The sequence below is a fragment of the Fusarium redolens genome (genome assembly GCF_020744475.1).
Source record: "Fusarium redolens strain MPI-CAGE-AT-0023 chromosome Unknown BKA55scaffold_2, whole genome shotgun sequence".
Taxonomy (NCBI): Eukaryota; Fungi; Ascomycota; class Sordariomycetes; order Hypocreales; family Nectriaceae; genus Fusarium; species Fusarium redolens.
In genome coordinates this window covers 423,409-449,413 of record NW_025763665.1, presented here as the reverse complement: position 1 = coordinate 449,413, position 26,005 = coordinate 423,409, and the positions used below count along the sequence as shown (strand labels likewise).

Genomic DNA, 26,005 nt, shown 5'->3' with positions numbered 1-26,005 from the left:
CGGTATTTCACGCCTCATGATGCTTTCCGAATACTATTGTGTCTGTTATAGTCATGCGACATTGAAATAATGGCATTGCACCGGCCTTAGCATGTATTTCAGGGATACAGACAGCCCCGATTCTCGGTGGTCATCATCCAGGTCTCCGTCCTCCAACGGGTGCAGTAAAATACTCGGAAATGCGAACATCCTTCGAATCCTTGACAAGATGCGTGTCAGCCAATGCCTCATCCTTCCGTACCTACACAGTGAAATGTTTCTACTCCAGAGAGTATTGCGTCTGTACCGAAATCGTGGGGTAAAAAAAGAAAACAATATGTGAGGGATGCTATCGACGTGGGGCCCGACCCATGAAACGAAGTCCAAGAATGCACGAGGCAAGGGTGAAACCATCCGAGAAACAGATTTATAGTGTGGGTGAATTTGAGACATGTTGCCGATAGACCGTAATAGAGCGACAGAAACACTTGGTATTTCATTAGTGTTGCGGAGGGAGGAATTTATTTGGCACGTCTAGTTTCACAGGCATTCTTGCCTTCGGCCCGGGCAAGCTGGAACGTGGATGAAAGTTGTTTCGATTATTGATTGTAGATCACTCGCCTATTGATACTGTTTGCCAGAACCGAGTACGTGGACTCTCAAGGGTGAAGCAATACGACAGTGGACAACTCAGCCTCCATGTTTAAGCTTTAGATAGTAACGTGAGTTGGCTGGTTGCTTGTCAGCCCCTCAAGGGAGCGGAGACTATCATCATGAGATCCATAGTTGCATCCTTTTCACGGCTGCGCCGACTTGTACTCACAGTATAGACTAATTTTGCACTCTAAATAGTTTACACCCAAAAGTCTAGACAGACACATAAAGTTCACACTTCAGATCTAAAAAGGGACATGGCTGCTTAGAGCAGACCCAAATTTAGACTCTGGACGGGTAGCTAGATGACACTAACCTAATCCAAGTTAGCCAGATCTCACACAGAAGTGGCTGGTGAGTCTCCACTGTGACGTTACAGAGAATACTGTGGCTGTTAGTTTGTGGCGCACTAGCATGTGGACCTGGGGAAAGCTCTCTTCGCTTCTGCAAGTTCAAACCATGGCGTCATTCAGTTGAGCCAATCCGTGTTCATAACGAAAATCTTCAACAATGAAATAAGGGTTGACAGGTAGATCATTGTCAATAACAAACACAGTTATGAACATTGGAATTGATCAAAGGCACAAAGACTCTCGATTGGTCTGGATTTAGTCTCTTTCAACAATACATTCCAACTAAGACGCCTCGACCGAGAATGGACGCTTTCAGTGACTACTCTCAATGTCCGTAGCCAGCAAAGATAGTCTTCCTCTGTAGACTCGTAAAGCCAACCCTTGGCGACTCAGGACCGCGCTCATACAATGATATGAGGCTATCAAGAGCGGAGCAAATTGACCTCATCTCGGACGGAAATGTCACTGTTTTACATATCGCTTCCGGCCGTACCAGTACGATTTCGTCAATGTAGCTCAGAATATCATTCACTGTGTTCATCCTCGCGGGTCAGAATGTCCTTTAGCCTTATCAAATCGACATGGTCAAAGGCTCAGGTGCAGAATTTGATGATGGAACAAGATTCTCCGTGTCCATCATCATCTGGCATCAGACCAACCTGCGACAGCGGTTCTAGCGTATCAGCGTTGAGTATTTGGACCCTTGGATTCGGACCCTTGTTTTCTTGGCGCTTTGCCGACTAACCTGAGACTCAGATGTCAAGGGGTTTTCCGAATCGAGAGGTTCGAGACCTAACGGTTGAAAGCTACAAAGGGTGAAGCGCAAAGGGAATAGAATGACGGCTGTATCTTATAGATTCCCATGTCAAGGCATGGACAAGGGAGCTCTAAGGTTGATAGAGTGAATATCTTCAAATGAGGTTTTATGAAGATGAGCACATTGTCGTGCGAGTTGAGACTTTACCCGGCAGGGATAAGTTTAATGGGAATACGTCCGAGAACAAAGTGACCACTAATTTAATTGATCTTTGAGTCAAAAGACTTTTTCTTCTGCCGGAGAAAAAAAAACGGTAGTGGTTCGTCGTATCTCGCTCGCGAACCCGACGCAAATGTCGGTCTGGCGATACAAAAAAGCGATCAAAGTGGGTGTATGGAAGTATTCGGAACTGTATGATATGATTGGTCAGAATGCGTCCTCCTGGTACGATACCATGGCGGATCACCGATGTTAGCGGGACCAGTTGGAGCGAGAGACTCGTTGTGAGCTGGAGAATGGGCGCTTCATGAAGGAACAAGGTTGCCCAATCTTGATCGTGTGTTGTCAAGTTCCTGCATCACAACTAATGCGCGGCACGACAAACAGTGTGCCACTCAAGAAATACCTGTGATAGTCTATGCCTCAGATTCTCAGTGCCTGCGTTAACACTGCACACTACACTGTTGCATGCTGTTGCATCGTCTCCGCTTGGTGAGTTGGCAGGATAGGTACGGATACACTCAAAAACATCGCCTCGTCTTGGTATGCAGCATCATGTCTTCTAATGCAGTCTAATGGGTACAGCCATGCCGTGAATGGGTTGAGATCACACTAGACGATGCCTTGAGCAGGCTGGCGCGGTAGAGACCCATTCAAGCGTGATTATTCAAGATCGACCAGATCAAGACCATCATGTCAACTACACTGTCTGATACTTTGTGTGAGTTGTAAGTGAGTTGTCTCGAGATGAGTTCCTCTGTGGGTGTGGAGCTTTCGGATATGGTTTGACGCTGAGCTGGTGATACGCGAAAACGAGGTCGCAGAGACAAGACCAGCTGAACAACACCACGGATTTTTAATCAGTCATCATCACCACCCACAGCGGCCTGGCGACCCAAATGCAACCAGTCTCTAAAATACGGGCGGTAACAAATCTGATACAAAATATTCAAGGGCCCTGGACTGTCATCTCTTGATAGTCCAGGGCCTTTCTCTTCATCCGAGATTTGAGTCTCCCGTGGCACAGAGTTGCAGTCAGAGCCTCGACAGGGAATGCATTCAAGGTTTTTACCTGTGCAGATCATGAATGACTCTGACTCTGACTCTGTCGAAAGAAAGCGGTGTCGAGGAATTTTCGGAATTTTTTTATCAATCATTCTGTGCCTCGCCTACCGTAGCATCTGCAGCGACCAAAAGATGCCCAATCATGCATTTGGCTGCAGATGCACGTTTGCAAGTCCGTCGTTAACTAGGACTGCAAGCCTCGCAGCAGGGATAAGAAAAGTGAAGTCAGAATGCTATGGCTCACTGTAGAAGCTCGACATACAGTGACTCGAGTCGATGTTAGTCAGTATGATTTATGTGAGTGATTGATACATAATGACGAACTAAAAGAGGCTGGTCATTCATGTCCACGTTGTCTGGTGACGACGCCATATTGATAAACCAGTCAGAGGTAAAGACCACGAGTGAACCCACGAGGTTGGTGAAGATCGTATGCAAAACACATCAACACAGTAACTACATACTGGAAACATGAACTGTTTGTACTTGAATATATTTACGTCAATCTCGAAATCTCTAACATTCGGAGTTTGTCATCTGGTAGATCATGTTCATACAGCAAACGCAAGAGACTTTAAACATGTTAATCGGGATCTGAAGCTGCCGATGTCTCTGATAACGATCCGTAGCGAACGAACAGATCTCTCAATAGTCCTGGCGTTTAATGCCTCCATATCACAATCACTACTCATCCTTTTTGGTGTAGCGTGGGGGATTTGAAACGGCTCGTGGACGGCACAAGACTCAAGACAAGACAGAGGTCAGTGCCAAGGCTCAGGTGGCTCAGGACTCATCTCGAGACTCGTTGTGGAGGTTACAGTGGCTTTTTATGTGTCTCTATGAGTGGTAGAGTATCGTGGCCCTTTAAGGGGTTCTGGTCTACAGAATTCAAGACTATCGATGTTTGTCAACTCTATAGCCAGGCTCATGAGGCTACTCCCGAATTCTATCGCCTCTTTTTCAACGACTTTTCTGGGCGGACCTAATTCTGAGTAGGCCCCGTAGAAAATAATCCATCCTTTGATGGAGACCCTGCCACATGCCCTGCCATGCTCTACGCTATGCCCCATACCCCTGCCACCATAAGCGCCCCTGCCTCTCCAAGTATACAGTGTGACAATATGATCCCTTTCACACGGTCATTCTCGTACCAGAATGTGGCTCAAGTGGATCAGGAAGGGACCTTGGACCTTGGCTTGGGCTGAACCTTGTGCTGCTGCCCATTTGGCTTGCAAGAGTCTCTCAGGGACTTGTCTTCATATTAATGGATGCTACTCCCCAACCTCATGGAACTATTCTCCCTCTGTAATATCCATTCAACTCAACTATCGATTTCCAAGGAACCCCTCCAATATACCAATACAAGACAAAGACATTCTTTCTGTTTTCGTCTCTTTCGTCTGGTTTTGTCTTGGATCCATTGTCTCACTTTCGCTACCGGCCACTCTCAAGACCGTCGTCGAACACCACCTGACTACGAAAGACCTGACGACATTGTTCACGACTTTGCTTTCGCTCCCTTTGCTCTATACCCCGCCCTCTTTACAAAGGGCCTACTAAGGGGAATTCAATAATTATAACATATATCGACAATGTCTCTAGCAGTGACGCAACAACCACAAAGGGAGCTTGATGCACCAAAACTTGATACTGCTCTCGCCCAACGGGTACAAACACAGTCACAGCCCCGATCTCAAATACAGTCTTTATCCGTCGAGCCTCCTATTTATTCCCCTTCCGCTGATGCCGACTCGTCACCCGAAAACACACCTACAACAATGATTCCTTCACAACGACAACTTTCTGCAGCTCCTGCACTACCAGCCAAGAGCTCCCTCCGAGCTTCAAGATGCTTGGATGGTCTCTTGACACACAAGCTTACCCCCGAGGGTCGAGCTCCTTTCTCTACTCCTCATGATGTCTACCTCTCTTCAGAGGAGGATGCTTCTTCTTCCGCCGATGACTTTTCCGATTTCGAATTCGACTCTGGTAGCGATGAATCCCAGTCAACTCGAAGAGGAAGCCATGAAGATACCGCCAAGGTCGTTTCAGTTGTCTTCTCTGGAAAGCCGTCAGTAATTGATCTCCCTCGACGATCAGTCTCCCCCAGCATCATCAGTGAAGCTTCTTCTCGACCTTCATCAAGAATGTCAATTTGCTCTCGACCTCCTAGCCGCCTCCGCAGAACCACCACTCTCCCAGTTACTCTTCCCGTTCTCGACCGACGAATGTCTTTTTGCACTACTTCTTCCGGATCAGTCATGCACCCTCCACGAACAAGCAGCATGGGAACTCGTCTCGAGAAACAGCGACCCGATTTTCTCAGCATTGACCCTTTCGCCAAAGCTGAGCCTGAGGTTAAGGAAGAGGCTACTGAGAGGCCCAAGACACCAAAGTCACCCGGTGTTTTCAAGCGTACACTTAGCTTGGTCAAGAAGCGAAGCCGACCTTCGCTCAACACCCATTTTGCCAGTCAATCCAAGGATAACCTTTCCCTCTTCACACCCACATTTCCCATGGAGCAGGTTCGAGAAGAACCAGGCACAGACTCCGAAGAGCACAGGGCCCCCAAACCCATTCTTCAAAAGGCGCCAACCTATCACGAGTTCGCCCAAAGGAGGATGTCTTCAGCACCAATGTCTCCTATGTCACCTATGTCTGAACCCGGATCTCCAATGACACCTAATGGCACTCGTAGCCGTTTAAGGCAAGGATTGGCAGCCGCCGCGAGAAGACGAAGCGTCAAGGTTTAAAGACCTGACTTGTACTTTTACGAATTATGACTGGGCAAAACGGATACGGGTGCTAGACGCCTCTAATATTTCTCCTTTGTTACTATCTTCTGTATCGACCAAACAGGTCCTAGGGCAAAGGAAACAGGCGTTCTATGGACATATTCTGCTGGACAAGAAAAACCGGCGTTGTATTGTATTCACTCACCACTCGAACTGAGAACGGCGTTTTGGGATATATCAAACATGCTTTGCAAGCATCACGACCTTGGACAGGTCTCTTGGATAGATTTTTATCAGATAAATTGTTAATGAACCACCGCAAAAGGACGGTCAAGCATATCATGAATGGAGTTTTAGCTTTGTTCTGATGAATAACAATATTACGATTACTACATATTTTGTCCCTCTGACGTCTTGTGATATGTTTGTACTTTGAGGCTGAGACTATTGATTGTGGTGAAGTGGTTACCTTAGTTCGGCGCCGCCGCTCCAAGTGCCTGAGTCTGGGGTTAAACTCAACAGCCAACGACAGCATCGTTTTGCCGACAGACCGGGAAAGGCTGGTAACCTTTGATGGGGCATCAAGAATGATTCTAGAACTGTTTCTGTCCGCCTGCGGAATTCAAAGTGTTGTGTTGGTGCTGCCTCTGATATTGATTCCGGAAATGGAATACTATATGCATTGTATCAATAACTATCGTCTACATCTCGTCATGGCTGTTGATCATGTCCCCTGTTACTTTTTGCTTCTGTTGTTGCGGTGATGAGGAACATCAGATCAAGACAGGGTGTAAGTGAGAGATACTGCGGGGTACTCGAAGCAACGCTCACAAATGGCGGTGGATGAGGTACAGAGAAGTACTTTCCGCATTCGGTAGGTGGGAAATGAATCGACTCGGTGAGGCACGTCAAGGCAATTTAATATGCCGTAGCGTTATGATTTGCTGTTAATCTCGGGATGTCACCAGAGATGAAATTAAATTCTAGAAGATGAAGAGAAGGCATAACCGATGATGTAGTTATTGATTGTCCGTTATCTTCAAATAATTCATGCTCTTCTCCAAGATCGAATAGTGAATGTCTTGGTGAATATAGAGTACTTTGCAGATCCCCTGAGCGGTCAACCCCTGTTAGCTCATCGCTGCAATCATCTTTGATTGAGATCTACCCCTTGAATCCAATCCCCAGCAGTAAAAAGCAAGAACACGGCACGGGAGGATTGAACCATCACGGTCACTCACTCTCAAACTTACTGTACTGTATGTACATGCGAATCTGCCCTGTCAATTCGACTAGTTCATCGCTAATTACATTTCACCGTTCTTGAGTCAAGGTCTATGCTCGAGCACAGTCAGCAAATCCTTAAAGCTAAGCCAACCTAACCAGTCAGGGGAAGCTCGAATTGCAGTGGAGATGGTGACTTTGAATGACTTGTGGGTATTGAAATGCGAGGATGTCTTGCTCAATGGGGTTTATGTTGTATTTGCCCGTTTCTCATGCTACTGTATGATGTCTTTGCTTTCTTTTCATGAGACGTTGGCCCACGTGGGAAAAGCAATGAGGCGGGAGACGTGCATGGGTGTGGTGTGATTCGTCTCGTATGTTTCTCTCTGTCTTTTGACTGTGTTCCATGAGCCAATCGAATTGCCCAATTGATCGTATTTCAAGTGGATTCTTCATAAATTCATCTCAAATTATGAGCTTCAATTGTTAGTCGCCTCCACTCTGTCTGTCTGTCTCTCTCTCGCGACTCCAAGCTTGTTCCCTTCGGCTCTGTGGCGGACACAGCTGTATCAAACAGCGTCAGTGTCTCAGACAAGACTTTCCTCAGCCGTCAAGCGATCGTAGCGGCTTCAACACGAAGAACCTCTTGCGTGCTCCGTGGGGGCCTCTAGCACTAATAGAGGCGCTCGTTCATTTCCTTTTGATGCTTGGACCACTTGAAGGATGTTGCGCTGTGTCTTGCAGGAGAATATGCGGTGCTGTTGAAAATGTGGCTGGGTCACGATCAGGGGAAAACCTTACGGCGCTTGACTTTGTTCGAATTGTGGCTCTAGAAGCGCAAATAAACGCCAGAGAAGGGCGGTCAGAGTCGACGATGGGGCTTGAATTTGAACGATGTTACTGAGACTTTAAAGAGTTGCACTCTGGAATAGAGATTGACATGAGTGCTCGCAGATCTAGCGCTTTGGCGTCACGAGTCACTTGACGTATTTGGAGGACCCTGAAACATATGGTGGACGATCAAGCACTACACTGCGGAATACTGGTGATCCTCGTCTGGGGGAGATTGGACCTTTGCTGAATAGCGATCGGCGATCAAAACTTCTCTGTAGATATCTAGTCTGTACTAAAACTTCGACGGACCGATCTGAGAGCTGGCATCTGCGGTGGCTTTATGATGACAGGTGGGGAAGTAGATACTCGAGTATATGAAGACCTGAAGTAGAATGATGAGCACTAGGATCCGGGGTTCTTCAGCTCTTATGTTGAGCAGCTGTGTCTGATTGGAGTCGCTCCACAAGACCTGACTCAGTGGTGAAGCTATCTCGAGACCCCATCCTGGTACGTGCTCGAGTCCCAAGATGGTGGACAGCGACACAGTACAGATGAAGAATGAGTACAAGACTATTATAACTGCGATATCCCGACTTGAATGGGGTTTCATGATTCGGATCCGGGTGGAAGGTCTGAGCGGAGTTGGAAGTGAAACAAAAGCTTGGACAGATCGGTGTTGGAGTTTAAAAGCTTAGTGCTAGAAATAGCATTAATGATGCCGAATTGGTGGATTTGTCACTTTGAGTTGGGGTTTCAGGTTTGTTTACTTGATGGAAGCTCTGGCTTTTCTAGAAGAGGAAAAGAGCACGAATCGGCAGAGCTGAAGAAACTTCAGGGCATCGAGAAGTGAAGTCTGGACTAATAAGTGTCAACCGTTGACTAATTCCTCGTCACCCTCAGGTAAGTCAGCCAGTCAGTGCTGGGGCGCAGTTGAGCATGAAACAGGTTGTTACATGTGATGGTTGGTTGTCATTTTTATGAGAGAACAACTATGCTTGTGAAGCTTCGTCAAAGCGAGTGACTTCATCTTATAGATGGTGATAGAAACATGCAATCAACGTTGAGTTCAGCCACAGTTCACTATTATTTCATGCCGTTATGAACAGAGAGCATAACCTCTGTTAGTGTAGTTGCGGTAGAATAGAATTCAGGTGCTGTTGACACTTTGATAAGTATAGATTCCCTTTAGACTTCTAACCTGGAGAGGAAGATTATCGTAAGATTATCAAGTTATGCACTCGCAGTGCCGTGATTAAGCAAGACTTCGGTACAGTGTACTGCCATTAGTCTAGGTACTTTGGCATTCATCATATTACTGTTGAAAAGAAGCATTTCGCCGCAAGACACTGTCAGATATTGCATTGTCACATGCACGTAGCGTTCTAAGACTTTATGCAGATGATTATAGTACTGAACTCTGGTATCTGCGGAGGCATTGAACTCATGACTGTTTCCTTGGCACCTGATAGTCAAAAGGCTCTGGTATTGCTCTCTATCATCAGAAGTACGCAGCTCCGTGGTTGCATTGCTGGCTGGAACTTTCCCAGCAATCTGAAGGGTGGACGATGCATGAGGCCATTTCGATAAAGTTTCCCATGTGAATATATCTTGTAAATGTAAGTGAAAATGTTTCGGTATGGGATTGGGAGTTATATATCATTAGATATGGGATACCCTCAGAGGATGATGATCATCAGGTTGAGACACGAAGTCATATTGATTGTACTTAGAAAGTAGAGAGAGTATCTCAGTTTATACTTATTGTCCCATTCGTTTACATTCTCATCAGACTAAGAATGAAGACTATCCTACATTCAGATGATACTTACATTGACATGATCTAAGATGGTTATGGAACCCGGGGAAAATGAAGTCACCTTACATCCAAGCCCATCCATTCTCTTTGGTAGTCCACCATTTATTGATTAGACCACTGTTCTGCTATATAGATTGAGAGTACAGCAGGACGCCATGTTGTTGAACAGACCTCTTGCCTCTACCTACTTGCCATCTCCAAATTCAAAGCCAGCGAACTAGCATCCGTGTTTCGATCTCACCTACCCCTGGCAATGAAGCCCACTGTATGGCCATCGCTATCGGCCTTGGCACAACGTAAAGGCACTCACCTTTTCAGTTTCCTGAGATCTAATCTGCGCATAGGTCATCGGGATTTCGTGGGTTCGACTTGGCCTCTACCCTCACGATGTCAAGTTTGTCATCCAATAAGGTGCGCGCAAGAATCATGATAGTTATTGCAAAGGCCCATTCAACACTATTCTAGAATTGAAACCACCGCTATCACCCCGGGGTAGGGTTTCAAGCCTCCTCGTAAAGTCAATACCCTTTGCTAGTCCAAACCACTGTTCGTTGAGGAGATGAATCTCCCACACCACCCTCAAAACGATGCTCGATCCAAGGAGACCTTGAACAACGCTGAAAAGACTCGGGTTCCAATGGTAACTAATATATCACCTATAACCTACCATTGTGATGCAAGAATTCCACCCTTAGCTCGAGGTTCGATTGAGGTGATTGAAGGTCTCACGTGAACTGGAGAAATCCGCTGTTTCGAGTGAGTAACATTCATGTTGTAACGTGGACAAATACTAACAAGTATGGATGTGAGACCCTGATGAACACTTTACCGCAACTCTGCGAAAGATTCTCTCTATCCATCAACAGCATTCACCTGCCCAAACAATCTGCTGCTTGGTGGGGCCTTACAAACGAGGCCGTTAACCAAAGTTAATAAAGTTCCTTACTCCTTCGTTCAGTCTCATAACTAGGTTTCGATATGCAATCGAAACGACTTTCTGTTATTTTCTGACTCTTGGTGGCTTAACACCCAGCGCACTAGGTTCATTATTGCTTGCCTAAGAGGTGATCTCTGCAGGATCTTACAAGAGTAAAGAGATTCTGCTTTATCAAACCATTTTGTCTTCCAGTCAGTAGTCCCATCTTCTGAATGCTGGCAACGGAGAGACTGTCAGTTGACAATGGAGTAAATTGCTCAGGTACAGCCCATTGCCCTCCCTACAGGCCAGTAACATATAGGCCATAAGTTTGTCAATTCAGTCAATGTATTTGGCCCTCTGTCAAGAGGATTTGATGATTCGCGAGGGCGGGTAAGGGCCTCGGTCTTAATCATGAATGGATAGAAGATTCATTGAACTAACGAGTTCCATAACGTTGAGCCAAGTTCAAAGATTGGTCTACCTAATATGCTTCCAAGCATGTAGTATCCTATTGGTAAGCCTTGAGTTCCTCTTTTGGGGTGGCTTTGCGAAAATCTTGCTTCTCTGTATAGACTTTATTCCTACTGCTCATCATGACATCGCAACTGGACCCATTCTCGAAGTCTTTACATTGATGGAAAACGCACGTCAGGACGGAAGGCAATTTTGCTCCTTATAAAACCTCATATCGACAACAACCATTTGAGAAATCACGGCAAAGATATTGATAAGCGGTAAGAGACGTCTGTGAGGTTTTGCAAGGTTTGAAAACGAAGAAAGACCTTGAAGTACTGTCCTTTATAAATTATCGAACAAGTGCTCCCGTCCAAGAAATATGAGCAGCATCATTAATCCCTAATCACCAGTATTAGTCTATCTACCATCTAGGAATCAAGTAGCACTACGCTGGTGTGTACGTTTTACCCTCCTCCTCAACACCTAGCGCAACTTGACAACCAGAAAAGCCGATCAACATGAAAGCCAGTCTAAAAATTACCACTACTGCATGTCCACCCACATCCTTCAGCCAGCTCCCCTGTCACTGATGATACTCCCATACATCACAGGATCCGTTGAAGCATTTAAAAGATTGAGTCTGATAGTGTTGGCGTCCTCATCATCTTCAAGGTTGCTTATATCAGCCTCGATAGTTTCATCGTTTCAAGTAGCATCGCTGTCATCGCCAGACGCGCCACTGTAGCCGAAAAGAGAATGGTGGTCAAATGGATCAACCGTGGTCGTGGTAAGTTGATCAAGAAGTCTGACTAGCAACTCTAAAAATTGGCGACCAGGCAGCTATGGCGATTGACCCACACAGTCCTTGCCTGAGATGGAGTTGCTGAGATGACCAGCTGGACCAAAAGTCAAGAGTCCCTTTTAAGCACCTTCAATAGGAGCAACCCTAGAGCACCAGTACGTTGGTCCGTAGTAGGGGCGGAAAGTCGGATCCTAGAGCCGAAGGACGGGATGGCCAGTCTTAAACTCGATACCTTAGACAAGACCTTGTACTTGTAGCGAAGAGGTCTGTTAGCTCACAAGCTGGGTTGTCCTCATCCTCATCACATCGAGATACCACATCGATGCGTCAGGAGTGAGAAAACGATGGAGCAAGTCTGTACTTCTCTAGATCCATTCTGACAATAGATATCCAGCTGGTGTCGGTCATCCTGTAGTGGTATAATTGCCTTCCAGTCTGTTGTATGTAATGAAGTGAGGATACAACACATGAGAAATGGCAGAGCAAGCCAACGGTGCAGAGATAGAAATTGTGAGAATGTCATGGTGAAAATCAAGTACCTTTCGTGACTAGATACTCTATGACATGGGAGCCTCTCCTTCCTGCATCTGCGATATAGAGCTGCTGCGAGGAAGTTCGAGGTATTGGCTGAAGTAAGTTAACAAAATGAAGGAATTAATGATGCTGCGAGGTAGGTATGTCGTGTACAATGTACGGTAATTGGTGACAGGATGAGTCGGAAAAGGGTTAGGGCAGGATATGTTTGAGTAAAACTCGGTGGGTTTGGTAGGTGAAAATGCGCTCTTAACGGCCGCGGATGCCTTATAAATTGTGTAGCCAAAGAGCACATCTTTGAGGCTGGTGGTTGGTAGTTTGGTCAAAACGCGCTCTTCATGGCCGCGGAGCCAGCTCATTCTATAAGGCTCAAGAGCGAGTCCTATCAATTTGGTCAGGTGGTGACAAAACCTGGGGATAGTCCGAAGACTGTCCCATAAATTGGGCAGTTTAAGGTCCTACCCAGGACCGCGAAAGACGTGAGGTGAAGAAAAAGGTGTTTGACTTGAACGAAGCATAGTCAGAGAGATCTCAGTGAGAAATGAAGGGCGGCCCTCAACCAGAACGAAATTGGAGTCTTTTACTTCGTATGAATTTGTAATACCATGATGCTGACAGGCGCAGAGCTATGCATGTATTCTGTTTCGGCATGAGCGGTGCGCGAATCATGGCGTTGTCGTTGAGTTTTGCGTGTGATCTGGTATGTCGAGACCAGTTTGCGTTCAACGTGGTTAAACTTGTTGTTTAGGAGCTTTTCTGTTCCATGCTAGCTTTGTGATTGCCTTGAGCAAGCAATACATACCTCATAGAGTGTTGCACGAGGGAGATGGGAGCATTGGCATGATTGCTGCATGGCCATATTGAGGATGCGAAGGCGGTTCAGTCAGAGGAGCTCAGAAACGTCTCGTCTGTAACTATGGTGACTGTAAGGTCATCCCTGAGCGCGAGGGACAATGCGACCGCCTGGCCTGAAATGAAAACATGACGCTTTTGAGGGATGAAGTCATCGGCATCGTGAATGAAAAAGATCGTGTTCACAACAGGGTTGTGGTAGAGAAGAATGAGTGAGAAAGATGAGGTGGGAGAAGAGAGTGTCTGGAGGAGGGAAGGGTGTGTGCATAAACAACACCAAGTTCGAGAAATGAGAAGGGAAATGCCCACGCAAAGCTCAAGTCTTGATGCGCGCAGAAATAAATGAAATGAAGAGATTCGAAACCTAAGATCTAGAGAAGAAGTTCATGAGGAGATCCATTTGTAGATTTGTCTTCATGGCGGCGATGTTGCGGTTTGAGAGAATCGCTGATGATGAGAAGCTGAGATTCTTGAGCTGTAGAGGCAGAGGAAAGAGAGATGAGAGGGGTGAGAGTAGAGAGAAAGCTGTGTTGCGCACGGACCGGATCCGCAATTCAGCTGCCCGCCGCTTCAGGGTCCAATGGCGCCAACTACATGTGAGGCCGGTGGATATATCTTCCGGGCATCAACTCGGACGTCATCCAAGTTCATGTCATTCAATCAAGTGCGCATAGGGAGTCATTCCAAGAGATTTGCCTACTGTATTTGAAGTACATATTTCTTCAAGTTGAAATGCGTGGACTGGCGGCAATATGGAAGGTACTTGGTTGTTCCAAGCTTGCCTCATTCAACCTGCTCCCCGCGTATCAATCAGCGTCTGTCCTCGGGGCCAAGATCCTGAATATTCCTACAAGTGTCGAGACCCGAATTAATTTATTTCGTTTCAATACATATCGATGCTTGTGTCAAAATTCATGATCTTGTAAAAAGCTCTGATAATATGCGTCTTGCCATACCAATAACTGTCTCGTACCGTGGAAAGCTCCTCACCACGGCTTGTTCTTTGGTAAACTTCCGAGATCCTTGAGCGGCGATATCGCCTCTATTTTCAGTCTATACATGAATTTTCGTGAAGAAGAACCCAATATGAGGTCAGCTACATCAGATTGTGGTCATTGGTTGAAACCTGGACAATCTACCTCAGCGTGGGTTAGGCTATTGTTCGTTGTACCGAATGTTCAGATGCTATTGTCACTACCTATCTAGAAAACTCCCCACTCAACCCGTTTCGCTTCTTTTGCAAATGGCTTTCGCTTCATCCCTCTCACCACATACCACCACACCACCATCTCCTGCCCCTTGATGCACAAACAGCTAATCCCTCTTTTCTTTCCCCTGACGAGACCCTTCGCGACATATCATCACCGCTCTCATCGAAATAGTCAGTGATTCACATATCACTACCGTGATTCGAACATGCCCGCTCAAGAAGCGGCTCCCGTTCTGGTGCTAGGCATCGACTTTGGCACAACGTAAGCAACAACCCCCTCCTCATATTACTCTCTTTAATGTCTTCCATGTAGATATTCGGGCATCGCGTGGTGTCGAACCGGCGAAAACAATGAAATCAAATTCGTCACGAACTGGAAAAAGCGAGCCTTCGCCCAGGGAGACAAGCAGAAGGTCCCATCCGCGATCTTTTACCATCATTTGAATGATGAAGACCCTGAATGGGGCGCCACGACACCGCAGGATGATACTGTCCTTCGCTGGTTCAAGCTACTTCTCGTCGATGAGAAAGATCTCCCAGATCATATCCGACACTCTGTTCAGCTGAAGACAGCTCGGGCTCTAATGTTGAAGGCTAATAAAACCCCAGTTCAGATCTTGGGCGACTACCTGCGAAAGCTTTGGAGTCACTGTCGTCAGAACATTGTCAGGGCGGAGGGTCGCCGGATGATGAAGGTCTCGTCAGTTCACCTTGTTGTCACTCTGCCTGCTATATGGCCACACTATGTCCGATCGAGAATGACCGAGGCTCTGGGACACGCTGGCCTTCTCGACATTACCCGAGCTGGAGAGACAACTCTGACCTTTATCTCTGAGCCTGAGGCGGCTGCTTTGACCTCCCTCAAGGAGAACGCCGATCGCTTCAATGTCAGAGTGAGTTCAGAATGACCTTTTTGTCACTGGCCTGTAGTTAACTGTGTTTAGGTCGGTGACCATTTCGTCATCTGTGATGCCGGAGGAGGAACTGTTGTAAGTTTCAGCTATCATTTCCTGGCGAAATGTTTCTTACAGAATAGGACCTCATCACCTACAAAATCGAGAAGCTTGATCCTCTCATTGTGAGTGAGAGCGTCAAAGGCGATGGTAAGTCATCTGGTCCGCTGTATGATGGCGTTTGACTGACCTCGACCAAGGTGGCCTCTGTGGTGCCATGTTCCTCGACGAGAGGTTTCTAACGCTACTGAAGGAAATGATCCCTTTTGAGGCTCAGAAGAGGCTTGAAAAACACACCCTCCACAGGATCATGGAGTCTGACTGGGAAGGCGGCATGAAGTCCTCCTTCTGCAAGTCCAGCGGAGACTTGCCTATGCAACTGTCGTACGACGGCCCCGTGGACACCAACTTCTTCCCCTCCAAGTTCAGCATCGATGTGTAAGTGTTTTAAATTACCCCATCCTGATACTCCCGGGCTGTCCATAATGCTTTATCAAGACCTTCACGGGCGTCTTCACGGTATCTACCTTGTCCAAGCTAACTTGATGTCAGTTCCGAAATTCGCGAGAACGTGTTTTACCCGGTGGTCGAGCAGGTTAAACAGCTTGTTCAGAAGCAGGTTGATGCAGTAAAGCACAAGTACAAGAAAAAGCCAAAGGCAAGTTTGTTCGTCATCTCATTCAATGACACACTGCCTAACATTGTTTAGTTCGTCATCCTAGTTGGTGGCTTTGGCAGGTCTCTCTACTTGCACGAATGTCTTCAGAAGGCTGTTGGAAACAGAATAGACGTTCTTCAACAGGACGGGGAAAAGCCGTGAGTCATCTCCATGCTTCTTTCACTTTCGTTGACTAACAATTACTTGTAGCTGGACCGCTGTACTTCGAGGAGCTGTCCTACATGGACTGGCGAGAACCAATCAGACCAGTTCAATCACAGTTGCGGTTGCCTCACGTGTGTCTCGTCACAGCTACGGAACACTCGTGAACATTTTGCCCTTTGACGCCAAAGAGCATGATCCCAAGGACCGCGTTTGGGACGATGGCCAGCAGGAGTTCCTTGCTGTCGAGCAGACACGGTGGTTCGTCGAGATCGTAAGTCAAATGTGCCCATTTTATGGCAATCTCTAACTTCTCCAGGGTGACTCTGTCTCTACCTATGACCCCGTTTGTGCATCCTTCTGGCAGGACCTCACGAGCCCCGACCAAGATCTCCAAATCGACATCGTTACCTCGGACGCTTCTACGCCCCCGCGCCGCAAGGACGATTCCGTCAAACCTATGTGCATCATCAAGTCTTCCGAGCTTCCCAAATGGGATACCATACCGGTATGGACGAACGAAGACGGCCAGGTATTCCACCGCATCACTTACGAACTACGCATGATCAGCGATGGGTCCTCTTTGGAGTTTCGAGTCTACTACAAGAACAAGAGTATTGCTTGTGGAAGTGTCGCTTTCGACTCTACTGGTCAGAACGATACTGATGACGAGGATGACGTACAGATGGGCTCTCCTCGGTCGTTGAATAACAACAACAACAATGACAACAAGGTCATTGATATGACCGATGCCGACAGCGACAGCGATTATGTTGAGGCTGAGGAATAAATGGGGGTTGGGCTTATGTTTGCCGGGTAAATGCTACTCAAAGGGCTCAAAAAGGGCTCAACAAGCGAGTCTCATTAAGGAGTGGAATGTTTGGTTGAACGGCATTACGAAAGCTCACTGGCCATCGCTAGGGGTCAGACATCTAGTTGCTTCATATCATATTGGGGCATATACGTCTATGTATATTCCAGTGCTACATCAGTAAGACAGCTCATACTAGTTACGTCTTTATTCAATTCGAGTGGCTCTTTTACCACGTTACGTGCTTTACTGGTTGGTTCATGCAATTTTACGCCTGACGACTGATTTCATGGTTCGTGTCGTAAGTCGATTGAGAGGTTCATTCAGGACACCTTACAGAAGGCTTGCGAGTCTGCGTACTGCCACTGTTCAGTGTGAGCATTTGAGATGGGCTCAACTAGTTTTAGGTATGCTTCAGGCTTTAGGCACGGGTTTATCAACATATATAAGCCTTAGGGTCATCTCTTTCGACTGTTATCCTAATGGCTCGTTGCTCAAGAGCAGAGCTGCGTCCAAGAGCATTTTTAAGTTCAGTACGAGACCCTAGGGCTGTCATTCTGGTGACTCGTTTTCTGGGTTAGAAATATTACGACATCAAGATTACATGATACAGTTGGAATTGTATCAGATGAAGAATATTCTTCTATCGACCGAGGGCTCATTATGGGAGCCTAATAGGAACGTTGGATCTGCGTTTCAGGCCGAACTGACTTCCAACTTTGGTATTCTTGTGCGATAGGGATCAATATCGCTGGGCCACGTTAATAAAACTTACACTCTTTCTCTGGCTTTCACTTCAATTGTTCAATTTGCTCCTAATATCCTCGATGTGTCAAGAGTGTAGTGTTACTGGTGACTCCAGAAGCAGTGGGGGGCTCAATGAGTCACACTTGGGGTGGAGGTATGTGTCCAAATAAGCCCACTCTCTTTCACCAAGAAAGCAATTTGGCGCAGTGGAAGCGCGGTATGTTTACCATTATCTGCATCATAAAACCAATACTAACAGACTCAGCCGGGCTCATAACCCGGAGGTCGCACGATCGAAACGTGCAATTGCTAGGTTTCATATTTTTTTGCAATTTTTCCTATTTCGATTCTGGTATTTCGACGTGTTCTTCTCTTTTGGTTTCCTTTTGGTGGTGTTTTTGCACTAGTTTCATAGCGCGAGAGGTGTGCTGTCTGCCACTGAGCACGTGACTGCCAACTACTTACACACTCTTTGGGCATTGATTACTGCAACAGACGGAAGGCCTCTTTATTTATTATAACGTGCGATGGGCAGAAGGATCTTGTAAGGTGAGAGTAGTATTTAAATTACCAGAATGTGATTCCAGTCTCTATTAAATGTAAGCTTGCTGGAACACAGCATATAACTCAACTCAGACCACCAACTTATAGTTACTTAATAGCAAGGAGAAGATCGTATTGACTGGGACTTATTACGTACGATTATAGATTCTCTTAAACTTTTTATATTTTATGATGTATGTGTTTAATCTTAGAGTACCTTAATAAATATATGGTATTCCGTCCTAAGACCGCGTGACAACCCAATAGGACTGACTACCTGCAGACACATGCATGCATCCATGCCTCAGCTAAAAGATGACCATGGCTATGATTAGGCAACAGCATGTCTAACTTGCTCCTCTTTAACCTCACTTTTATCTTTGTTCTTTAGTCTCATCTGCAAAGTAATGGAGCAACTAGCACAACAATACATCGACTCGACGAACGTGACGCCTCACTGGTTACCAGGCGGCGACGCATTTTGGTATAAGCAGAATACTTCGCCAAATAAATACCAGTTTGTCCTTGTTGATGTCCTTGAAAAGAGTCGCGAGTTGGCGTTTGACCACGAGCAACTGGCTGAAGCTCTACAAGAAAAGACAAACGAAGAGGTTGACCAATTCTCTCTTCCTTTCAACTGGATTGAACCGGTCCCAGACGAATCATGTGTTCGATTCCGCTTCGACAATCGAAAGTGGCAGTTTGGGCCAAACAATCAGCTCCAAGAGTGGGAGGGACAATTCACCACTGAACCAGATCATCTGCTGCAAAAAGAAGTCATTTCTGCACACAATGGCACTAAAGTCACCGTCGATTTTGTGAATCGTACGGGCAAAACCCTCAGGGTGTTTTGGATCGATTGGGAGGCAAAAGCTATTCCATACATGTCGATCAGAAACGGCGAAACAAAACGACAGATTACATACGTGGGTCATGTTTGGCGACTGGTAGATGTGTCGGACGACAAATACAGAGCAGTCTATTCGGCGCCTGACGTGGGAAATCATGTGGCTATCATCGAGCATCTCAGTGACTCTGTTCCTGAAGCATCTCCGCCCAGCGACGATGGAGATTCTGACACTGATGAAGAATCAACCGAACCCGAAAACGGCCCATGTCTCTATGTCAAAGACTTCAACGTATGGTTCAAAACTGAGAGCAACGAAGCCTTGCAGTTATCTGAGAACGGAACCGAAGAGAGTCCCTACGACAAGAGACACTTATACATATCGCCAGACAAGCAATATGCAGCTGCATGGCAGTATACCCCTGGACAAGACCACAATATCAATCTAGTGGAATCATCTCCAGAAGACCAGATTGAGCCAAAACTTCACACGAAGACATACCTCAAGCCAGGTGACCGTGTCAGAGTCGACAGACCTCGACTCTTTAACCTCAAAACTCGTAGCGAAGTTGCAACTGATGATTCGCTTTTCAAGGACCCTTACCAAATGAGTAATCTGGATTGGAACCATAACAGTCAGGAGTATCTCTTTTATTTCAACGAGCGTGGACATCAACATACCAGAGTGATTGGTATCAATGTTGACGGAAGTGTCAGGACGCTTGTGGAAGAGAAGAGCTGCACGTTTGTAGACTATACAAAGTCCTACTTCAAGCTCCTCAGAGACTCTGATGAACTAATCTGGGCCAGTGAGCGAGAGGGATACAATCATCTGTATCTAATCGACCTCATCACTGGCTCGGTCAAGAACCAGATCACAAAAGGGTCATGGATGGTCAATTTTGTAGAGTCTGTGGATAAAGAGCGTCGTCGTATTTGGGTGCGAGGCTATGGGCTTAAGGATGGTGAAGACCCTTATCACGCACATCTAGCAAGCGTCAATTTCGATGGGTCAGATTTCAAGATACTCACAGGTGGAGATGGAACTCACTCTTGGTCATTCTCTCCAGACAAACGCTACTTGATAGACACTTGGTCAAGGGTAGACCGTCCACCTACAACAGTCCTTCGTGACTGCGAGTCTGCAGAAGAGATAATGGCACTCGAGGAGGCGGATTTGAAAGAGTTAGAAGACAAGGAATGGTCTTCTCCTGAGAGATTCGTTTCCCCTGGTCGGGATGGCAAGACACTCATATACGGAATCATCATTCGACCCGCCGAATTTGATAGCAGCAAGAAATATCCCATTTTTGATGATGTCTATGCCGGGCCTCACAACTTTCGGGTCCCCAAAGCATTTTCGACTCTTTCAGATCGACGGCGATGGGCAGATGAAGGGTACATCGTCGTGGTCATTGACGGAATGGGTACGAACTGGCGCAACAAAAGCTTCCATGATGTCTGCTATAAGAATCTTCACGATTCAGGACTTCCGGACCATATCGCTTGGCTGAAAGCTGCAGCATCTTCACGACCATGGATGGACCTGTCCCGGGTGGGAATCAGGGGCGTTTCAGCAGGAGGACAAAACGCTGTAGCAGGAATGCTTCACCACAGTGATTTCTTCAAAGCCGGGATAGCAGATTCAGGCTGCCATGATAACCGCATGGATAAGTTATGGTGGAACGAACTGTGGATGGGATATCCAGTTGACGAGGCGTATGAGAAGGCGTCTAACATAACACACGCCAAGAAACTCAAGGGGCCCTTGATGCTGATTGTTGGAGATATGGACGATAATGTCGATCCATCTTCAACGTTTCAGATGGTAAATGCCTTGAACAAGGCGGGCAAGAATTATGAGTTTCTATTTATTCCTGGTGGTGGACATGGCTGTGGAGGAGAGAAGTATGGTCTTGCTCGTCAAAGGGAGTTCTTCAAGCGTCATTTGCAGGAAGAGTCCAAGTATCGAGTCGACATTTATGACACCGGCAGTTGATATTGTGGCTGTATTAGATATCAAGAATTGAAAAGGTCCATTGTATCCGAAGGGGTAGACACCCTTGAACCCCTGTTATACGACCCCAAATAGTGCAACATAAAGGGTCTTGTTGCTTCAAAAGCCACAAACAGTGGTTACAGTAACAATTGATTTATTTGCAATACATTATCACAGCCCGCCTTTGTTTGGCCAAACTCCTCAATTGAGGCGCTTTCCTTTGCGTTTGTATTGGGTGACTTTGGCCAGTACTATAGTGCAGTATTGAACAGCTGGCCTTCTGCAATAGGTTCCCCCCTCCACTAAAAAAAGTACTGTAGAGGTAGGGATGAAGATCTAAGCTACGCTCTAGCCCAGGAACCGTTACAACCCCCTGCCCTCTCTCATCTCTTCTTCTCTTCTTCTCTGTCTTCTTTTTTTTCCCTTTTGCTGTACCGCTTTTTCCTCTCTTCATCGCATCGACGGTTGAAGATGAAGATCTCGTACTTGTCTGTTGGGCTTCTCGCCCTCTTCAGCCCCTTGGCAGCCGCCTGGAGCAAAGAAGGTATGTTTTACCCTCCCCTCTGATTCATGTCTTAACTAATTTCCATCCTTCCAGATCGCGAAATCTTTCGCATTCGAGATGAGATCTCAAAGTACGAGACCGATCCCGCTGCCACCTTCTACGACATCCTCGGCGTCCCTCCCTCTGCTTCGCTCGATGATATTACCAAGGCCTATCGCAAGCAGACCCGAAACCTTCACCCCGACAAGGTCAGACAGGGAATGCGATCCAAGGCTGGAAAGGATAAGAAGAATGGCGCAAAGACTAAGCCTCCTACCAATGCTGAGATCAAGGCTGCTGTGAAGAAGGCCGGCGAGGCTCAGGCTCGTCTCTCCCTCATCGCCAACATCCTTCGTGGCCCCGAGCGCGACCGATACGACCATTTCCTCTCCAATGGCTTCCCTCTCTGGAAGGGCACCGATTACTACTACAACCGATACCGCCCCGGCCTGGGCACGGTTATCGTTGGTCTTTTCCTTGTTGTGGGAGGTGGTATTCACTACCTCACTCTGTACATGAGCTGGAAGCGACAGAAGGAGTTTGTCGAGCGCTACATCAAGTTCGCCCGCGACACCGCTTGGGGTGGTGGTCTTAACATCCCCGGTGTCGACGCTGCTCCCGCTCCAGCCCCCGCTGCTTCTCCCGCGCCCGCTAGCGATGAGGAAGAGGCTCCTCCTCTGCCCCAGAACCGACGAGAGCGACGTATGCAGGAGAAGGCGGCCAAGCGCGATGGTGCTCGTCCTGCTAAGAAGACGCGCCGTGCTGCTCAAGCTTCCTCTGGGACTGCTACTCCTACCCCTGCTGCTGGACCTACTGGCGCTCGCAAGCGAGTTGTTGCTGAGAATGGCAAGATCCTTGTTGTTGACTCCCTTGGTGATGTCTATCTCGAGGGAGAGGATGAGGAGGGCGAGGTCCACGAGTTCCTCCTTGACGTAAGTTATCACAATTTTGTCGAAATGACTAGACTAACATGTGACAGCCCAACGAGCTGGCCAAGCCTACCATCAAGGACACCGCAGTCTTCCGCGCACCCATCTTCCTGTTCAACATCACTGCCGGCCGCTTCCTTTCCAAGAAGCCCACGGACCTCGAGATCGAGATCCCTGCTGAGGATGAGGACTCTGATGTTCCCCAGCCCACTCCCAGCACCGACTCCGCCGGCGAGGACTTTGAGCTTCTTGACAAGAGCACTGATTCTCTCGGCAAGGCCAAGGCATCTGGCACTTCGCAGGGCAAGGCTAACAAGCGCAAGGGCAAGAAGAGGTAAACTTGGAAGTGCTTCCTAACAAAAGTTGACTGGAGCTGGGAGTGGATGGAGTTGGTGTGAAATGGGGAGGATGTATTTTGTCAAAAGGACGGTTAAATCTTATATGCTTGCCATTTTATAGTAGATGCCATTCATGAAAAAGACTAGATTTGGGATATGCCTTGTGGTCACATTATGTGCCCTGGGCCTTCATGTGCCGACTAAGGTATCAGTGATGTTTGAGACGGTCTTAGTCAATTGAGATCAAAGACCACTCATAGACTAAGGAATCCTCGTATAATGCCAACTTGATCTTGAGACTTAGCCAACTTAGTTAGCCCTTGGCATTAAAGCAATACTTGTTGGCTTTCTAACGATCCTAAACTTATAATGGCCTGGTTATAATTCATAATGATAGCTTATGTATGGTAAATATAGCTGGACCTCTTTCTTTCATCCTTTGGCTTCGAAGTCTATGATGATAAGACCCTCCGTACCAGTTCATCTGAGCTTAATTAAATCTGGGTTAATTAGTCTCTAACGGCTGCATACATACGGAACCCGAACTTTATTATCTCTAGGGTTGCAACGAAGCTGCTGACACTCTTACAGGCGGATATTACGGACATTTATATCCGGTCAACCTCTCCAAGCAGCACAACATTAGTTGACCCCATTTCCATGGACAAAAGGAGGAAAAGAAGCAGAATGTCGTAATCCCCGTCAGTTGTCTTGCGTGCTTTCTGATTAGATAGCCAGCCAACTCCGTGCTGGCCATTCCGAAACTCCATTGGGGATATGTAGTTAGACAATAATCCACTTTGACGACTATTGATCATGCTAATTTTTTGCCATTGTTGATCATCTTTATATAACTACCACAAAGATACGCCTTTTTCGAGTTCTCAGCATGTTGAATATTTGTTGATCGCCGTTTCTGTCTAACTCTAGTCAACGTGCCTGTTGAGTTGAGCAACGATGACGTCCTCGAATCAGCCTGAGAGGCCAAATGTCTCTGGCGATAGCATCACGGAAACATTTCCGAGTCAAGATTCAGCCGAGGACACCAAGGTTCGCAATTCAGTCGAGTCAACTGAAGAAACAGGCTCCAGCAACGCCGTGTTGCAGTCTTCAAAGTATGAAACGAGTTTACTTCGGAGAGTATTGACACCAAAGAATTGTCGATGGAACGATGAGTCGCCACCGGCTTTGTCTATGAGACATTGCTGCCTCTACGCCATGGTATGTTAATTACCTCAACTGGAGGAGTTAATGTTAATTGACAGAAATAGGCATCAGGTATTACAGTTGCAAACCTGTACTACAATCAGCCAATTCTCAACAAGATAGCCGCAACCTTCAATGTCTCATACGAAGAATCATCCCAGGTTGCAACGTTGTTACAGTCAGGCTACGCAGCTGGTCTCATTTTTGTTCTACCACTCGGAGATATTCTCGAAAGACGCCCGTTTATCATCGCTCTTGTTCTGGCCACTGCAACAATGGTAAGCTCTGTGTATCATATACTATATTCGGTAGCTGACATCACGTAGTGGATAGGACTCTGTGTGACAAATGACTTCACCGTCTTCCGTGCCTTATCTTTTGTCTGCGGTGCTACCACAGTGACACCACAGCTGATGGTCCCCCTAGTGGGAGACTTTGCGCCAGCGCATCGAAAGGCCTCTCTTCTTGCTATCGTCACATCAGGGCTTATGCTGGGTCTGTTGATGGCGAGGTTACTCTCAGGAGTGGTAGCAAATTTCACAAGTTGGCGCAACATTTACTGGTTGGCATGCGGTCTGCAGTACCTCATGGTCGTTGTGCTCTTCTGCTTCATGCCTGATTATCCATCTACCAATCCCGATGGGTTGAACTATCTCTATGCTCTTTGGTCTATTCCGCGCATGATGGTTACTGAGCCGGTGCTGATACAGGCGTGTCTTATTGCTTTTTCGCTATCAGCTGTGTTTACGTCGTTTTGGACTACGTTGACGTTTCTACTCGCTTCTCCGCCCTTTGACTATACATCTCTACAGATTGGTCTCTTTTCTCTAACTGCTCTTGCGACTATCCTGTCGATCCCCTTGATTGGGAGGTTGATTGATCGTTATGTGCCTCTACTCTCGACAATAGGCGGCCAGATCCTGGCGCTGACTGGGGCTATCATCGGAACATTCACTGGAAACTTTACCGTTGCTGGACCTGTGATTCAGGCTATCGGTATAGATGTCGGTATGCAGACAGCTCAAGTGTCGAATCGCGCTGCTATCTTCAGTATCAACCCCAAGGCTCGAAATAGAGTTAACACGGCTTACATGGCCTTGGCGTTTGCTGGACAATTGACCGGTACAGCGGTGGGAAACAGACTATATGCTAGTGGAGGCTGGAGGAGAAGCGGTGGTTGCAGTAGTAAGTCGACTTAACAGTGTATTCTTTTGCAAACAAATTGCTAACGCGAACATTAAAAGTTGCATTCGTTGGATTGTCCATCTTGATCGCTGTCGCAAGAGGTCCCAGGGAAAAGGGATGGATTGGCTGGACAGGAGGCTGGCATCCTCGACGAGAAAAACCTGTGATAACACAAACAGAAGACGAAGAAAATGGCGAAGAGCAGAATAGGAAGGAGGAAAAGTGAAATAAATAAAAACAGTATGCGGTTTGTTTAAAATAGAGATGTTTTATAGACGGGCAACGGGCCGACAGTTCCACTAGTCACCGCCGCAATATCCTGTCAACCACTTGAAATCAGCCTCAAAATGTAACATCGCCAAGAGACGATAGGCATAATTACGAACTTTAACAGGGTATTGCCTCGTCAGTTCAGTTCGGCAACTAAAAGAGACTCTCGGAAGCTGAGCCTCCATGAGCCCCTCATTCGGCATACGCGGATAACTAAACAGGGGTCTTTGGCTCTAGACATATATCCATCTTCCTTCAGGATTCGTTTCGCGATTATGAGCGGTAAGCATTAAAAGATGACGGCTTTTTCTTCATCTTTTTCTTCCTCTTATGTAATCTCGTCTGATCGCATCAATTTTCTTCTTTTATTTCTTGGCATCTTTATTGATCGAGTGTAGTCGTAG

The 26,005-nt window shown here is 46.8% G+C and overlaps 5 protein-coding genes and 1 non-coding gene across 6 annotated transcripts; 5 read left to right on the top strand and 1 right to left on the bottom strand.

The window, feature by feature from the left end:
- Positions 1 to 2,490: 2,490 nt before the first annotated feature.
- On the bottom strand, positions 2,491 to 3,442 carry BKA55DRAFT_553360 (uncharacterized protein). The gene has a single exon (XM_046191525.1). It carries the CDS (start codon positions 3,117 to 3,119, stop codon positions 2,823 to 2,825), a length of 297 nt encoding a protein of 98 aa, XP_046054639.1. The 5' UTR covers positions 3,120 to 3,442; the 3' UTR covers positions 2,491 to 2,822.
- A 792-nt stretch (positions 3,443 to 4,234) lies between these two features.
- On the top strand, positions 4,235 to 6,154 carry BKA55DRAFT_553358 (uncharacterized protein). Its single transcript, XM_046191524.1, has one exon. The coding sequence runs from the start codon at positions 4,620 to 4,622 to the stop codon at positions 5,778 to 5,780; it is 1,161 nt and encodes a 386-aa protein (XP_046054638.1). The 5' UTR covers positions 4,235 to 4,619; the 3' UTR covers positions 5,781 to 6,154.
- Positions 6,155 to 14,606: 8,452 nt separating this feature from the next.
- On the top strand, positions 14,607 to 17,321 carry BKA55DRAFT_670746 (uncharacterized protein). The gene is made up of 9 exons (XM_046197958.1): positions 14,607 to 14,671; positions 14,723 to 15,302; positions 15,354 to 15,398; positions 15,446 to 15,512; positions 15,563 to 15,800; positions 15,915 to 15,990; positions 16,072 to 16,178; positions 16,231 to 16,456; positions 16,502 to 17,321. Exons 1-9 carry the CDS (start codon positions 14,616 to 14,618, stop codon positions 16,970 to 16,972), a joined length of 1,866 nt encoding a protein of 621 aa, XP_046054637.1. The 5' UTR covers positions 14,607 to 14,615; the 3' UTR covers positions 16,973 to 17,321.
- A 611-nt stretch (positions 17,322 to 17,932) lies between these two features.
- On the top strand, positions 17,933 to 18,052 carry BKA55DRAFT_t45. Its single transcript has one exon. It is a non-coding gene; the product is annotated as a tRNA-Gly (tRNA).
- Positions 18,053 to 18,690: 638 nt separating this feature from the next.
- On the top strand, positions 18,691 to 22,940 carry BKA55DRAFT_500125 (uncharacterized protein; the record flags this gene model as incomplete). Its single annotated transcript, XM_046186721.1, has 5 exons — positions 18,691 to 21,124; positions 21,273 to 21,364; positions 21,487 to 21,673; positions 21,728 to 22,605; positions 22,653 to 22,940. 5 exons carry the CDS (start codon positions 18,691 to 18,693, stop codon positions 22,938 to 22,940), a joined length of 3,879 nt encoding a protein of 1,292 aa, XP_046054636.1.
- A 957-nt stretch (positions 22,941 to 23,897) lies between these two features.
- On the top strand, positions 23,898 to 25,557 carry BKA55DRAFT_589335 (major facilitator superfamily domain-containing protein; the record flags this gene model as incomplete). Its single annotated transcript, XM_046194918.1, has 4 exons — positions 23,898 to 24,161; positions 24,212 to 24,424; positions 24,473 to 25,331; positions 25,391 to 25,557. 4 exons carry the CDS (start codon positions 23,898 to 23,900, stop codon positions 25,555 to 25,557), a joined length of 1,503 nt encoding a protein of 500 aa, XP_046054635.1.
- Positions 25,558 to 26,005: the final 448 nt, after the last annotated feature.